Raw genomic sequence first — 17,339 nt, forward strand, 5'->3', positions numbered from 1 at the left:
CTGTGCTCATAGATGTGTGTGATGGAATTTATTGGATTTTCACTATTATTGAAGGTAACCAGCTTGGAGAAGTACATATCAGATATAATTTATGAAGAAAGACTATCTCCTATAGCTAACTTATATAGTGTGGTTTTTTGGCTTTCTAGAATGTTCTTAGGCCACCAGCATGAGAATGGACTGCTCTTAATGCACTGACATTTCAAGTCAGGGGCATGTGCCATCTACCAGCTGGGTACCATCAGTGTCTGGATCCTTATGGGTCACCTTCTCCTATGGCTTAGAGTAGCACAGACAAGCTGGAGACATCCACAAAGAAGATTTGCTTCAAATCTCTTGATTTATTGCAGTTTAGGGTGGCAAGCCCAAACCAAGGCATTGCACTTGATCCCTAGAACAAGAGCCTTCAATCTGGGCTGAGCCGACAGGACAGAGGGCGGGCTGCCCTCCCCCCTCCCTGCTGCTTTGTCAGGAGCGGGAAGGAGAGTGCTCAAAAAAATCAGCTGAGCTGGGGACGAGGCCTGTGCTAGACCTGTGGCCCTGTAGCTAACCCCAAATTCTTCTGTGGGGCTGGGGTTAGCTGCCCAGTGCCACTCAGCTGAGCCTTCTGCCACTCCCTTCCAGAGAGCATGGATATGAGACGGCTTCTGCTAAAATCCCCAGCTCCTCACCTGGGGAGGCTGTTCCTCCCTGGGGACACTCCTCCTCACTCAGGACAAGAGCAATGCTCTCTTAGGAAGATCAGTACTGAGCATGTCTATTTCTCCTAAGCTCAGCTTATCCACTGATTAAATGTCATGGGACAGAATGAAAAGGAAAAGATGTATGGAGGAAAGTCAAAAAATAAAATCAAGTTGACTCAAGTAAGACAGGCTTCCTCTTTGCTCCACAAACAATGGCAACCCCACCAAGTCAGGAGCACAAAGCAGCTCTATCGGATGTGGCCATGCCCTGCCAGCAATGTCCAAAAAGCCTACCCGTATCCAGCAGGTTGGCCTGGTGAGGCTTTCACTTCCAGAAGAGGGCGGCACCCACCCTGCTTCAGCACCTTCTTTGAAAGTGCTACAACTACATACTCCATCCTCGGAGACAGCTCATGGCCTCCCCTGAAAGATCAGGGGTGCAGAAAGGGACCCAACCACAAAACCAGGAGAGAAGCCATCTCATTTTGAGGGTATCCCAGACAACACTACCCCATCTTCTCTTCAGTCCCCCCAGGTTTAGGATTTTGGACTGAGTTGACGATAGTCCTTCGCTCCTGGAGGTTGCTAGTTATGAAGGCTCTCTTGTAGGCAAGGAAGCTGCCCGCCACAGCAGGAGGGCTGGGACCGCTGCTCAGTTAACATACTGGTTCCTGCCCAGGTAGGGGGTATCGGTAGACTGTACCACGGAACCTGCCATTGTCTCCTCGAAAATGATGACCTGTGGAAAACAAGGGCTGGGCTGTGAGGTCTAGCCCATAGACAGATGAGAGCACTATGAGACAGCAGGACTGGAAGGAAGGAAAGACGGAAGGATGGACAGGAGGAAGGGAGGGAGGGAGGGAGAGAGGGAGGGAGGGAGGGAGGGAGGGAGGGAGGGAGGGAGGGAGGGAGGGAGGGAGGGAGGGAGGAGGGAAGGATGGGAGGGAGGGAGGGAGGGAGGGAGGGAGGGAGGGAGGGAGGGAGGGAGGATGTGGGAATGAGGGTGGAAGGAGACAGTGAGGGGTGAGTGCAATCTCCATCACCAAGGAAAGGGGAAGAAGAGGCTGGCTGCAGCACCCACCCTCTCCTACTCCCTGGCCAAGCATTTCAGGGGTAGAGAAGCAGTTTGCTAGCAGGGAGAACGGGGATGGGAAGAGGAGGAAAAGGGACAGAGCCTTGAACTACTCCCACCTTGTTGAGTCCTTTGTCCAGCCAGACACCTGGGAGGTAGAGAGTCTCTTGAGGTCCTATGTTCCAGTAGCGGCCAAGGTTTTTATCATTGACGAATACAACCCCCTTCACCCAGCCCTTGAAATAAAACAGGGAAGGTCTTGCTTTACTACAAGAGCCCCAAAGGTGAAGCCACACCAGAACCAGACACAGTGAAATACAGGCCATGTTCCCGACAGACCACACTGAACCAACATTTGACATCCATGTAGGTCAACCCAACGTACTGCGGTGAGCCTCCCAGTCAGGGTGGTCAACCCCAGACTGTCCATAGGAACCCACACACTGACAAGTACCACAGGTGCCTCTGCTCTGAGCCCACTCCTGCCACAGAGAAGTGGCAGGGTTCCTATCATATGGGACAACATAGAAAGACAAGGAGGCCTCTGGGCCCAGGTGTTACAGAGAACTCCATTCAAGCCAACTGGGCTCAGAGCCCCAAGAAAATGGGAGAGCAGGGAAGGAAAGGGGTCCTACGAACCTCTAGCTTCAGAAATGTGTCAGAGGGGTAAATGCCAACTGACAAGGCACCCAGGAAGAAAGCAGGAAAGGTGGGTTCTTTGGGAATCATACTCCACTTGTCCGCGATGAACCTAAGGACAGGATGTAAGCAGGAGAAGGAGGAAAGGACCATCTCACATCTGCTCCCAGACCTGCATCTAATTCCTAAGGCACATCCCTTCCCTCAGCAAGGCTGGAAGCCACACACCCCACCACCAGGTCACAGAATGGCAGCAAGATAGAAAGATGGGCATTTCCCAGTCTGGAAACATGGTCCAGTGCTGTCCCTATCCGTCACTTTAGGTAGGTTGCTTTGGCCTCTGGGTCTGATTATAACTCTGCAGGATCCTGGCAGGGAGGTCAGGGTACCCCTGGCTCTTGCTACCTATTAGCTATGACCTCATATACCAGACTCACAGGGACCCACCTCTGAAAGAACTTCTTTGTCATATCCAGGCTGTAGATTTTGAAGTTTTTCAGAGGATTATTATTCAGATAGAGATTTCCAATTAAACCTGGAGGAAAGGGGCAAAGAAAGATGAGCAAGGCCCAAATCAGGAGACAGGTGGCAGGGCTGCAGCCAAGGCTGTGGAGACCTCCAGGAAAAACGAAGCATGGATTTCCCCAAAGCATATGCTGCCTACGGAATTTTCCTCTTGGACGAAAGCCTCCCTGGAGATGTCAAAAAAAAGTGGCAATAAACAAGAGCGCCGCTTGTCAAGCCCTAGGATTTGTCACAAAGCGCAGTGCATCCGAGGACAGTGACAAAGCTGAGGTGTGTAACATCTGGCTTCTGGCCTCTTTCGGCGGGGCAGTTTGGCTCAGTGGTGACAGAGAGCCTAAACTCTGTGGTCTCCTGAGGGTCACCGACTAAGAGACCTGGTCACTCGGCCAGAAACTCTCCACACAACCTAAGGTTAGACAGATGATAACATCACGAAGGTGTCCAGCAGTAAGCAGCTGCATACCTGAACAGTGGCTGCCCAGCACCTTAAGGGTGAAGACAGCTGGTCCTGGAGCAGCCTCCATGGCAGGGACAAGCGTGAGAGCGCATGTATTTCTGGAGGGAAGGCCTGCGGACTGCAAACACTGAACTGGCCAAGAGGGCAGAGTCTACAGATGGTCAGAGCACACTCAATCAAGATTCTGGGAAATAAAGACTGGGACAGTCTGACAGGTCTTTCTAACTCCACAACAAAGAGGTAAGATGGGTCCAGAGAAGGAAGACTAAGGAAGGCGCTAAGAACTGTGGAGAAATCCTGGAGAACTGCTGAGGGTCTGGGATGGCGGCCTAGATGGTGCCACTTCATTATGTGGTACTACAAGGATGCTGCTAGATGGTGCATAGTAACTAACTTGAGGTTCTTCTGCAGAGGAAGCCCCAAGGGCTGAGGCCACATCACTTTCTGGGCATGTGCAAGAGGCTTTCAGCTGACATCCTGACCAGGAAAGAGAGGTGATAGCTCCCTCCACCACAAATGCAGAGGAAGGAAAGAGAAAGGAGATGTCACCAACCTCCTCAGCATAGGAAGATCTTATTTTAACTTAGTTCCCTTCTTAGACTGCATTACCAACTACCCACATATAAACAGACAGGGAAAAGAAAGGGACTACAGTCTAACGATTCAGAAAGCCAGGGGCATGGGCAAGTGTCCTGGAGGGTACTCCTGGAGGGTCATGACAACAAACTGCAGTCTGCTCATTGCATGTCTGGCTTCCTCCTGAGCCCAGAGCACTGCCTATGAGTTTTCCTGAGAGAGATGAAGAACGGAATTTCAGTGTTAAGGCCCAAGAAGGCATGCATTCTGTTCTTTCAAGGACTCCAGGAGACTTCCTTTCCTTGCTCCTTACCCACAGCCCTGCAAGCAGAGAGGCCCACCCCCACCAAAGTAGAGTCCGGTATAAAGATTGAGAGGCCAGCTCGGAGCACACACAAGAACTATACAGTTATGAAGCACTAAAGGGTAAGTGGCCAAACCCTCCTGACCCACTCACCAGGACTTATATGCAGGTAAACCAGGCACCATGCCCCTTCAATAAACCTCCATGAACCATTGTCTTGCAGTGGGGTCCACAGTCCACCTCCCTGCAACAGGCCTCCATCAACCACTTCCCTGAAAGGGTCCCCAGGGGCCTCTCGATGTAACTGATGGCAAACAGATGAACAAGCCTGAAGAGTGATAATAGCTCCTCTCCTGGTCTATCCGAGGACCCACCTTTGCGCTGAGTGTCAATATTATTCCCGTAGTTGACTCGCCCACGATTTTCCACCAAGATCCTCAGTATGGTGTAACCCTGTCAGGAACACAGTGGCCAGTTATCATTGCCTAACAATCCAGCTACACCTGGGGACCTCTGTGTTCCCCAGTGCTTCTCTGCACTCTGAGAATGGGACCCAACAGGTCAGAAAGGTAGGCGTGCCCTTCTCTTTCCAGCTTTTAATTAAGGAGCCTCCTGGCTTCCTGATCTCCCCCTTTGACTCCTGTCCAGTTTCCTAGCCATCACCCAGCTCCCTAGGGTAACAAACCTGGGTCAAGGGGATAGTAATCTTCGTTGTTTTATAGTCCAAGAATCCTATGGATACTTTGTTCAAAAAGACCTGCCAAAGTGAGCAGATGAAAATCATGGTCAATGGGAGGAAGATAAGAGGGGCCTCTGCTAAACAAACAAACAAAAAAAAACAAGGACCATTGAGGGGCCTTATGAAGGTGAGGAAAGTGAGCATCACAGGTAGGAGGGAAAGACTATGTGCAATCTCCAGCGAGTGCAGACAGCCAATTTTACACACTGGCAGCCGCTGGCTGTGAGGCGGAGAATAAGGTATGTACTGCCATGCCTTGTCACTACAAAGTCCTGGGAGTTCAGAGGAAATGCTCTTACCTGTCCCCTGTCACGCACAAGGCCACTGAGGACTCCAGATGAAAAGATGGTGGTCTCATACAGAACGTACCCAAAGGCCTGCCCATTTCCATTGTTGACTGGCAGGTTCTCCATGTTGACAGGAATCTCAGACGTGAATGGCTACATAAGAAGACACAAGAAAGCACAGGAGCCAGGCTGCTCCTAACTCTAAGACTTCACATGAGCAGCGAGAGACAGGATACAAGGTTTCTCCAGCCTTTTTCCTATTCCACCTTCTTACTAGCTTAAACTTAAAATGGCTCATTAGAGTCACAGAAATAAGGTCAACAGGAAAAGGGAGATTTCACTAGAGTCCTACAATCTACTGGAATCTTTAAACCACTATCATGTCAGCATCACAAAAGAATGAATGATAGCAGGTACCCTCTCTCCTCTCCACAGGGGAAGGATCATCCCTTCCTCCTCTCCTCACTCTATTCATGGCCCAGCCCTGCCCCTGAGGCTAAAGGAGGGGGCACCAAGTTCAAGCTCTTCTATTCCTTCCCAATTCCCACTCCAGCACCACTGTATTCTCTTCACTCAGTTCTCTGGTTGGGAAGAGATCTCAAGGCCACTGAGTGGCTTTGCTCATCCCAGAACCCCATTTGGAAAGTCCCTGGGTCATGTCTGCTCGGCAACTATCCCTGACGCCCAGCCTGCAGCACTTACGTCATCCATGAACAGGATAGCATCCCACAGTGAGAGGTAGAAAGATGGCCTCATTGGCTCATAGATCATCTTAAGAATGAGCTCAGGTGGAGGAGGTGGAGGGATACCTGCAACAGGAACCATGGCCCTCCCTTAAAGACTCAATCGTCACTGCCTCCTGCAGCCTCACACCCACAGTCCAGTGTACACCTTCCATCTGGACACCAGTATCAACCACAGGCCCCATTCAGTGCTGGGACTACTCTAGAACATGAGGCGTGGGCCAGGACAGGGAGTTCTCGTGTCTTCTATATGTCACAAAGAGGCTTCATATGAGTCAAATACACGAGGCACAGCATGATGAAAACAGTCTCCCAAACTTTCTGTGTCTAGAATGTTTGTTTGTTTTTGGCAGTGCTCAGGGTGGAACACAGGGCCTTCTGCATGCTGGGCAAGAGTTCTACCACTAAGCTACATTCCTAGTAGTCTAGAACATTCTTGAATATGGATCAGCTGGAGTTGAGGCAGGAGAGCAAGACAGCAGAAACTCTAAGGCCTCATGGCAAAAGCATGTACCCAAGTGGATATTTGAATCTGCTGCCTGTTTGTACCTGAGATGGTTCCGAAGAGTTGCCGAAGCTTGGTGTATTTGGCAGTATAATCTCCAGCCTCTGTCAGTATGGCATCATAGTCTGCAAGACACCCAGTGACCTTTCACAGTCTCTCCTGTCCCCAAAACAGCGCAAAGGGATGAAAAAGAAAAAAGAAGAAAGGAGGGGAACAGAGTCCTCAAACCAGCAATTTTGGAGAAAAATACCTTTATTGTGAATCATTCAGTCAAAATATGGTAGGTACTAAATACTACAAAAGTACCCAGGAGCACAGCATGATCCTCAATTTTTACTGTAAGTGGATACAACAGAGCATCTCCTCTGCTCCTGGTGAACTCAGTCAGGAGGCAGGCCAAGATCACACCTTCTCAAGGGTCTGAGAAGGAGGAAGGCTATCTCCATCCCTGTCACTCTAGGTTGCCTCCCTCCCCAGGTCCTCGAAAGAGATCCCTCAACAGAGCAAGCCATTCACAGGCACCTACTGCCCTATACGTTTCGAGGTGACAGTCAGACAAAGCCTATACCCTCCCTGGACATTATATAGCCAAAGACGCGAAAGGAGCTGGAAACTGTCTCTAAAGGACTCTCCATCAAAAGCACCAGCCCTACACTGGGAAGGAACAGGGAGGACCAGTGGGGATACTTGCCATAGCTGGTGACATCGGCCTTGTAGTCATTAAAATGCATAGCTCCGTTTATGAAGCCAAAATTTGTGCCTCCGTGGAACATGTACAAGTTGATGGAGGAGCCGGCTTTGGTGATAGCAGACACTGTTTGCAAGACCTCTTCAAGGAGAGCAAGGAGGAGCAATGTTTAAAATGAATCAGAGCATAAGGGAAGCCCCAGTGAGGCCTCTTGGTTCCCTCACATCCCAATCCCTACCATTTCATCACTGGGTCATTCAGCTTTCCCTGGACAATCTGTAGCCACTAGGCTGTTTCTACACTACCAGCAGGCATGTTACCCAGTGGCTGCTCTCCAAAATGCAAAATAGGTGGGACCCCATTACACAATAGTCCTGCCTATATCCCAAAGTCCTCCCTTAACTAGGAAATGAGTCAATGATATGCAAAGAGAGTACCAGACAACAAAATAAAAAGCCAATTAATATATATTTGTATGATATATCCAGTAAATGAAAACTCAATACTGACCTAGTGAACTGGCAAATTTTTAAAAAATCATTTTAATACTCAGTACTGATGAATCTGTAGGAAATGGACACTTTCATTTAATAATAGCCAGTAGGCTGCTTTGTGAAGGGCAGTGATAAATACATATATTAAAACTACACTGATGTAGCAATTTATTCTTTATTATATGGATTTATGTGCCAAGTGTACAAAACTAGATGTTCAGGGATGCTCACTTAAGTAGTGTTCAATTAACCAAACCCAAAACTAAGCAACCATCAGTAAGGAACTGGGTCACTAAATGGCGGTTTAGTCATCAATACAATGGGGCTCTTCAAATCCTTTAAGACAGTGATGCCCAGTTACTCCAAGCATTCCTATGTTCAGCAGTAGAGGATGGGGGGTGTGTGTGTGTGTGTGTGTGTGTGTGTGTGTGTGTGTGAAGACATGATGAATCTATCTCTAGCTCTATCTGTCTGTTCACAGATGCAGCTACACTATGAGCTGCCTACACTGTTAAATACATCAAAATGCTTGATCTAGACTCGAGGACTTTATTTCTTCTTTAAACTTCCCTACATTTCTTAGATATTTGCAAGTAAGCATGTTACTTTTCTAATTACAAAAACACAGAAAAGCAATGATGAAACTTGAAAGTGGTTATTTCAAGTCAAGACTCTGAAATACCAAGAGTTGAGTATGAACACAAATTATCTCAGGAACCTAGCATCCTACAACTCCATACACAAGGTCTGAGAACGTAAAACATTCTTACTCAGGGTAAACATACACATTAGATGTAGGCAAAATAAAATACTCACCGGAGGAATCCAAGATATTGTGGGGGCCACCCCATGAGTCAAACCACCCTGTCCAGTACTCCATCACCATCTTCGGTTGAATCCCCTGGGTACCACAAAATGAGAATTAGGCAGACTGTCTAATCAAAAGGGGAAAGAGGGGCACCCTTCTTGGAAGGAACCCAGGTACCTTTGTCCTCCCTGGACATCTACCCTTTGCCTGAGAGACTTATAGGTGCACAGCATAGATGAAGATCATTCATCTCATCACCTGCTGGTATGTAGAAGAGGCTACCAGAGTTGATGTTTAATGTACTTTTTTGAGGATGCATATGATGGGTGCTAGCAAGAAGACACAAGTATATGCTCAAACTAAGACTTCATCAGAATTTGCCAACTGCCTTGGGTGCCCTTTCCAACACTGGTTGGATTTCATTCTGGCTCAAGACAACATTCACCTATCCTCTACCAGGGAAGAAGAATGTCCTATTCTGAATGAGTACATCCGAGAGTCATACCATGGATGCAGACACACCAAAATGACTGCTTCCCCCTATCTGGAAGTCAGAGGCTTCAGAATGGGTCTTCTTTAAGTTCTGACTTAAACAACAGTTTATATAACTAAACCAGAGGACCAGGTCCTGACAGAGCAGCTACTCACGGTGCAAGCTGTACAGCCGCACTCTGGATTCAGACCTTCCCGAAAATACTGAACAGGTCTTAACGGTCACTTCAGAACACTTGAGTGACATCGGCTTCCTCTGTGCACACAGAAGTCATTTGAGGACTATGCTCAGCCACACCATGTCTGCCAAAGCTGAAGATACTTGGGTGGGTGTGAAAGACTCATTGGCTAAGATTTTATGCTCTGGGCCAGGAAGCATTCCTCCTTTATTCAGTGACAGCTGATTAAGTATCCTCTCTCAGGACTGGCCTGACATTTGAAACTGCATAAAGCAACAGAACATGTTTCAGAGAGATGGGGGTATACTTAATAGCCCACGGCATAGAAGGTACCAATTGTCTCTGGGTAAAAGCCAACATAGCCACAAGATTTTTTTAGCAAGGTGGTAGCTTTGTTTTTCTTTACAAACTATCTACATCCCAAGATAGTCCATATTATGCACACATTTAAGTCACCCAAAAGGAGAACCAGAGTGGAAGTCCTAAATCCCAACAACCTCCAGTGCCAATGGTGGGTTTGTTTGCTTAAGTTCTTCTGTGGTGTAGGGAGGGGAGTGAATGTCTAGCATGGACCAAGCTATCTCACTCCAGAATGTGGTGCAACCAACCCCAAACTGACCATCTTCTGGGTGCTTTATCCATGTTCTGTCTGTTCGCTTGACCATGGATAGCTGTAACAGTAGCTAGCACCCATGCTCACTAGGAGAATTAGGTGAAATGATGCAAAGAAACAGGAAGTACTCAAAAATCTCTAGCATGAGTTATCTCCTCACTGGGCATACACATGAGGACTAATGAACACCCAAAAGTTAACCAGTGCTGGGGTCCAGAGTGTCCGTTCAATGAAGCCCATTAGACAGAACCACTCATTTAAGTAAGGGCAGATGTCAGGGACTATAACGGAGAGTCCTTCAGGGGTGCCATTCTGCTGATGGGACAGCCACAGCACTGACATGGCAAGTTTTCCAGGGACCAGCACAGACACTCCTTCCATCACAGTACCATGAGGTACTTTTCAAATAGTACCTTATTCAAGTCATTCTCATTAAACCTACTCAACTAAAAGAAGCAGAGAAACACAGAGAAGCCAAACAATGTGTCCGGAGTCCCACCACACAGTGACCAAGTGGATCCTAAGCAGCGCCTGGCATCTGCACTTCCCTTGGCAGCCCTCAACTGCAGCTCTGCCTAGCCCCTTTGAGACACTAGCTCACGAGTCTCTCTCCCCAGGTAGATTACAGACCTCACAAGGACAGAGGCCCTACAATCAGTCATGAAGTAAGACCGACCCGGCACCTCTACAGACAGAGAAAAGACCCGGGACATACTGGGGGAAAGAAGACAGGAACAAAGGGTTCCACTTGAACCCAAACATGTACATGCATTATCCCTGCCCTCTGGGAAGTCTACCAGTGATCAGGCCTGCCCTCCTCCTAAGAGCCTTCCCACCCCTTCTGGGCACCATCGACACCAGGAATAGTCACACCATACATATAATCTCACCTTACAAGGTACTTACTACCTGTCATTATGACTTCATATGAGTGTACCTGAGGATACTGTCCCTACTCTGAAAGGTCACAGCTGGAACAGTCTACTCCGTGGACCACAAGTCTGCCCACACCATTGGCCCACTATCCCCACAGGCATCTATCCATTGTCCATACATTAGTTTCACACTAGGACCATGGTGGAGATGCAATTGGTGGGGGCAAGTTGGGGCATTCACCCCTTTTGATAACCAGGCTGACATGTGCTTTCTGTTCTTCACATGGGATAGAGCGTGGCCCCATTCACATCTGTCTGTTTAGGAGAGACACACAAACTAGAGACATCAACTAGAATGGGGCTGTGTGTGACCATCAATGGGAAGAACCTGAAACACACCCAGAAACTCTCTCCTGTCCAACTTGGAATCAACCAGGCCTCCTGCCCTATGAATAACAGAAACATTCCCTATGCCAACGAGGCCCTAAAAGTTAAAGGAGGGTACCTTCTATGGTATGGGACAAAGAGGTGTCTTTTCTCTCTCGATTTCCCAAAGCAAGGCTGGGTCTTGCAGAGTCCATGAAAAGCCAAAAGTTTCCAAAGGTGCTTTTCTCAACAGAACACAGCACACTTGGATGGCGTCAGTCTACACAGCAAAACTTCAGAGCGGGGCTTCTACGCTGCTTCCCTCCCAGCCATGAAGCAATGTGGCATGAGCCAAGAGGCTGGGGGAGCTGAGAGTCCTCCCCCATCACAGAACTCTGGGCACAGTGCAGGCATGTGGAATCCCCGCACTCAAGCTAGAAGATCCACAGCACCCCTTGGGCCAGACCTACCTGGATAGATATGAGAACACTGTTTAGTTCCTTCAGCTCCTGTTGTGACTGTAAGTTGATGGTGGCCAGCACTAGGAAGGCAGCAGAGAAAGAAAAACAAAGCATAGTCTTGAAGTCACAAAGACTTTCTAAATTACCCAAATCTTCAATCCACCAGCATTAAAAAAAAAAAAAAAGCTAGTATAGACATTGTTTCCCACCTCCCATTAGAAGTTAGCTCCTGTGATGTCAAAAGACTTGCCTATATTGTTATTTCTGGAAATTCCACTGCTCGATACAGAGTGGAGCCACACACTCTGCATCTGATTTTGACTGACTGTGATGTCTGCAAGCAGAGGAAAGCTTCTCTGAACTACTGACATAGGAACCAGAGCCTGAGCTCTACACTGTACTCCGAGGGCAATGGTAAAGCCTTTGTATACCGAGGGTAATGATCTCAATGAAGACTCGTGTCTCATTTCTTGATAAGACTTCAGTCTACTCTATTCCACAATGTGCTTATTTTAAAATTTTAACCAGAATTTTATACAGCTTTCCATAAGCGAAATGCATGCTCAAGAAAAATGCTACAGCTGGCTGGTGGCCATGACCTTGCCACAGTCACAGCTGTAGAACTTGACTCCAAGGACCCTTACCTGACTGTCCACTTGAATGGCCAGTTGCAGATAAACGGGCTTAGAAGTGACTAAGACAGGCTGGCCGGCCCCAGCTACCATCTAAGATATCAGGCCACGGTAACCAGTGAAGGAGATAAAGCTAAGACTCTGAAGATACAGAAACTGCCCTCACGGTCCACAATCTGTGAGCAGCAGAGCAGGGCTGCAGACTCAGGACCCTTCACACCAGGACATTGTGCTGTGATGTCACTGTCTTCTAGTAACCCACAGGGGAAGATCCTCCAACTAGAACCCTCCCTGCCTAAAGTTAGCCACGCCTTTCGGGAAGCCTGTTTAACTGGGAAATCCCAAAGGCAGCCCAATGCACAGGGCTAGCTGAACACACACAGCCAGGTCGTGTCATCCTGGCTTTATCAAATTCAAGAAAGGGGAGAGACAATGGCTGCAAGGAGTGAGAGTGCAGAAGGGGCGTGAGCCCGGGAGGGGTGTGAGCCCAGGAGGGGTGTGAGCACCCGAGTGGAAGGAAGGCAGACCGGAGGAGATTTCTGGGCAAGAGCCTCCTAACATTCCCTGCATTTGTTCCTCAAATAGTTGTGCAAGAAGCCAGAGGTGGCTTCCATGGTGGCTTAAAAATGGTATCTCTAGACACTGACATTTGAGTTTCCTGATATTCACAGTCCTCACGGCACCATTTACCCCCACAGGGAAAGGCTCCTGCTCACTTCTTTCACCCGTCTTAAGAGCTTCATCCCCCCTCAAAAACTGGGCATAGTGGTAACAGAAAGTCAGGGCACGCAGAACTAAGAAGAGGAACAAATAAGATGTTTACAAACAAGGGAGGCATAGGATGGGAGCTAAGGAGGTCTCTGTTAAGACATTTGCTAGGAGAGCTGGGGAGTGATAAGGATAGGCCCCATGGGCACGATGCGCTTGTGATCCCATTATCTCATCACTCAGGAGGCCAAGGCAGAAGGATCAGGAGTTTGAGGACAGCCTGAACTACAAAGTGAAAAAAGAGAAGGCAGGGGGGTGGAGAGAGAGGGAGATCTGAGATGAAAAGCAAAGCAAATGGGATGGTGACTCCACTGGAGGTGAGAACTTAGCACTGACTAGTCACCTGACTCACATGCTGCCGAGCAGCACACCCCACCCAACAGACCTGAAAGCCGCACCCGCAAGAAACGGACGTGTGTGAGACCAAGGTAACCCCAGCCGTCCACAGAAACAGGAGGACAGCTCCAGAACCCTAAGTCAGTAGACATAGAGTCGCATCATGTGTGCAGGCTGTATAGACACAGGAAGGCGAGAGTTGAAAGAAAAGACAGGGTTCGAGATGGCTGTTTCTGGGGAATGAGCTGAGGAGGAAAGTGTATTTCTTGATAAGTATTCTTTTTATTATTTTACTTGTAGGCCATGTGAATGAATGCTTTAACTTTTTAAATTAAAAATCATCATTCCAGACAGCAGTAATCTGTGCCCAAGGGTTGGAGCCTGCAGGAGAGGATGGGTGGGAATGGAGAGAGCATCTTCCAAAGCCTTTATAGACTGTCTCATACCCCATGACCCCATCACATGGGCCTTGGTAGCAAACATGAGTAGACAGTGCCACCTAGTGGAACTAACAGGAGTCACTACTGATCTTTGTCACAAACACAGAGAATGTCTTTTCATTCCCTTTGCTTGCTGTAGATAAGAGCCTTTCCCTCTCCATCTACTCAGCAGTCATTCCCAGAGGCAACCGTGCCAGGTACTGTGGAAGGGATATCACATTAAAAGTCACCATCTACAAACAGGTCAGTCTAGAGAAGGAAATACAAAAGGGACAGAATAGACGTGAGGGGGTGCTAAGGCAGAGAAGCACAGCACAGAGGCCCACAGGAGGAATCACCGTAACTGACAAGGGGGTTCTTCAACCTCTTTGAGCATGAACCATGGATGAGCACATGTTCAAGCACAGGCCATACGAGACAGCCCCAGGCCTATAGAGCCCACTACGGCTGTGAGACAGAGGAGTAAGTTAAGCCGGCTACTCCAAAGGTTATAAGGCAAAATGACAGTGTGGGCTGAGTCTTGTGAAGGGGTGCATGGTCTAACAGGATGCTCAGAAAAAAAAAACTCACTGCAAAGACCACCTGGGAGGCAAGCCATGCAGATTCCCAAAAGGTCTGCAGAGCCGCCGAATCTGGGGGTGTTCTGTGCACTTGAGAAACACAGTGGGAGCCAGGAGGGTAGAACAGAGTGGGAAGGGGTACACACCTAGAGAGCAGCTCAGTCACGTGTGTGGCAACTGTGAGGCATGCTGCCAGGGTGCATTCAGGGTCATGTGCGGGGCTATGGAAGCAGGCGGTGGAGAAGGGCTGTGGGAGGGACGCGTGGGGAGGGGCATTCGGGGGGTTGCTGGGGAGCCCATGCAGCTATTCTCCGAGATGTGCTTCTCCCTCTTTCCATGGAGCACTTGGAGCTCAAGCAGTATGACAAGATGATCTGGGCTGTATGCTTGTCTGTTAGAGAATAGGTAGTCTCCGAGATACGTGCAGTCTTGGCTGGCCTGGAACTCACTCTGTAGCCCGGACTGGCTTCAAACTCATGACCCTCCTGCCTTCGCTTCCCCAGTGCTGGGACTGCAGGTGCGTGCCCCAGGCCTGACTCCTGGGCTGCATTCTCAAAGGTGGGCACAAATTGCTATATTAAGAAGGGCTGGCTGGAGGGACCAGGGAAATACCGCGGCATTGCAGGTGTGGAGGGAGGCGACCGCTGAGGTACCAAAACACATCTGAGTTCCGGATATATTTTGAAGAGAAGAGTAAAGACAAAAGGATGCAACAGTGGCTGCTATGTCGGGCAGGAGAGGGCTGAGAATAACTGCAAAGTCTGATGCAACTGGGGGGAAATGGAGCTGCAATTTCCCCATAAAAGGAAACCTGCCAATGGGGGCAGCCACCTGTAGCATTGTGAGTGCCCTATGTGCTCGGCAGGAACAGTGGCCAGATGCAGCTGCCCAGGTACTTGGGTGTTTGGAAGATCTGTGGTAGGGCGTTTGTTAAAAGGAAGAGAAAGGGGCCATGGGAGGTGCTGTGGACCCTAGTACCCCTGCCCAGCCTGCCCAGCCCTGCGCTGTGCGCCACAGGCACCGGGGGAACTCCTGCTTTTATCTCGGACCATGGCCAGGGGACTGCGCAGAAGAGCCAAGCAGGCAGCCTCCTTCAGGTACCTCCATCCACCACTCCCTTTTGCAGGCCATCTTTGTTGTCTGAGGTCAGGAGCATCTCTATAATGCCACGGTCTTCCAAGGCCTGTTTGGGGGAATGAAAGGCGAGTTAAACTCTGTCCTCGTCGCTCAGAGCTCCTCGGGGTCACTGCTGAAGCTGAGGTAGGCCCACAGAGCAAGAGAGAGAAACCTAGCCAACGTGCTTCTCTGCATGTTGTCTATGCCCACAATATTCAGCAAAGTTCCAATAAGTGTTTGGTTTCCAAGTGTGTCCTTGGAGGGCATCAATGAGACCACTGCTTGGGGAACAGTAGGATTCCTGCCACTCAGAACAACTGCTACCGCCAGAACATTAGCCCGATGCTAAGCGCTTTCACTGTCTCCTTCGCTCTCCACAGCCAACAACTGAACAGCACAAAGTGTCAGAGAGGCTGAAGGAAGCGGGATCAGCTGCACAGGTCATGCGAGAGGTGAGGCTGCACTCTATTCACACGGGCTCCACTCCGGAACTTTGGACTCAAACGGTCCTACAAAGATGATTTAAAAAGACAAGAGTACATTGCAATTGAATTCCTCTGGAAACAGAGGGGTAACATCTAACCCTAATGTGAGATCCCCAGTTCTGTAAGAATGGGCTCCAGGTCTCAGGGATGCCAGGAGCTAGAGTATTTAACCCAGGAGGAATATCGGTGAGATGTCTATTAAAGGCCCTGGACCAACCTCCTTCAACTACCCAGCTAGCTCTCACTGACACAGAATTCAGTACCCTTAAATTTTACAGGTATTAATTCTTTGATCTTGCCCTTTAAAGGCCAATTATTATTTCCTAAGTTCAGCCACTTGCCAAGCACAGAGCTCACACCCTCTCGCAGAAGCCTTAGGAAATGGCATTCTGGTGTCCATTTTGCACATGATGAGAGTAGGACTCAGAAAGTTGAGGGGAGTCATGGCCAAGGTCAGTCAATGCCAGTGGGATGCACATCTTGCCAACACCCCCAGGGGAAGTTGCATACAGTTCAGGGGAGAATCCTCCCAAGAGCTTCAAGCAGGCAAAGCTCTGGGCACCGGGGAAGCATGGCTGTACAGACAAGGTTCCCTAAGGAGCTATTCTCTATTCCTGATGCTCCTCAGAGCTCTCCTCTTCAGCTGCATCATTGGTAAACAACTGCTGGAGATGTCCCAGTGCTCCAGGGAGTCTGACCGAGGACTAGAGCAAGAGAAACTCTCGAGTCTATGCCCAGGACAGGCTTTTTTTCTAGGCAACCCAAGACGAGGAAGTTAGATGTGTGCTCTGTCCAGGATGTGGACAAGCACTTACCTTGCCTCTTTCCAACTTGAGGAATACCACCCTTCCAGGACAGCCTATATCCTACTAAGAGCTCTTCTTGAGTAAGAAGGAAGGGGCAAGAAGTCAGACTAGAAATTAGAATACTTAAGCTTCAGTCTCCAGTCTGTAGGAACAAAAGTAATTTCTAGGTAGAAAATTCAACTGGGGGTGAGAGCGGTAGGTACACTGCCCAGACCATCCGAGCCAGAGCCATCGACCTCTAGTCAGACAGATCCAGAGAGTCCGTTTCTTATTTCCTCAGCTCCCACCATGGCCAGCCCTCCAGAGCACGCTGAAAGAAATGCCAATGACTCCATCAAAGGCACTTATCGGCAACTTCCTCCTGTCTACCTAGAACAGTACCAGGCCACCCGATTTCACATAACACAAAACAGGCAGGCTCTCTTTTAGCCCCACTTTGTAAAAGAGAAAAGGAAGCTTGGGAAATTAGGCATTTGTTCAAAGTCTCAGCTACTAAGTGGAAGAAAGCAGATTTGAATGCCGGGCCCCTCTTCGGGGTCACCCCCTGCCCCCCTCCATCCTTCTCCATCATGCACGTGAGTCGGCAGTTCTCGGCTGCCCCCTCTCTCTACAGTCAGAGGCCTGAGCACCATCCCAGAGAGCCTTAGGATGAGTATGGTATGTAGCTGGCCAGGGACTTTTGTTTACATT

General features: G+C 49.0%; 1 protein-coding gene across 2 annotated transcripts in view; it reads right to left on the reverse strand.

Annotated features, from left to right (window-relative positions):
• Positions 1 to 321: 321 nt before the first annotated feature.
• Positions 322 to 17,339, reverse strand: part of Glb1l2 (galactosidase beta 1 like 2) — a 42,495-nt gene continuing 25,477 nt past the window's right edge. For both annotated transcript variants that reach the window (XM_006976581.4, XM_076575903.1), the window contains exons 7-19: positions 15,344 to 15,425; positions 11,516 to 11,586; positions 8,529 to 8,613; positions 7,222 to 7,359; positions 6,575 to 6,655; positions 5,985 to 6,091; positions 5,295 to 5,435; positions 4,942 to 5,013; positions 4,631 to 4,709; positions 2,842 to 2,929; positions 2,395 to 2,506; positions 1,875 to 1,991; positions 322 to 1,422 (exon numbers count right to left, since the gene is read on the reverse strand). In XM_006976581.4, the coding sequence (XP_006976643.1) occupies positions 1,336 to 1,422; positions 1,875 to 1,991; positions 2,395 to 2,506; positions 2,842 to 2,929; positions 4,631 to 4,709; positions 4,942 to 5,013; positions 5,295 to 5,435; positions 5,985 to 6,091; positions 6,575 to 6,655; positions 7,222 to 7,359; positions 8,529 to 8,613; positions 11,516 to 11,586; positions 15,344 to 15,425 (1,260 nt within the window). In that variant the 3' untranslated portion in view covers positions 322 to 1,335. The remainder of the gene's footprint in view (positions 1,423 to 1,874; positions 1,992 to 2,394; positions 2,507 to 2,841; positions 2,930 to 4,630; positions 4,710 to 4,941; positions 5,014 to 5,294; positions 5,436 to 5,984; positions 6,092 to 6,574; positions 6,656 to 7,221; positions 7,360 to 8,528; positions 8,614 to 11,515; positions 11,587 to 15,343; positions 15,426 to 17,339) is intronic.

This window comes from Peromyscus maniculatus, chromosome 7 (assembly GCF_049852395.1).
Source record: "Peromyscus maniculatus bairdii isolate BWxNUB_F1_BW_parent chromosome 7, HU_Pman_BW_mat_3.1, whole genome shotgun sequence".
Lineage (NCBI taxonomy): Eukaryota > Metazoa > Chordata > Mammalia > Rodentia > Cricetidae > Peromyscus > Peromyscus maniculatus.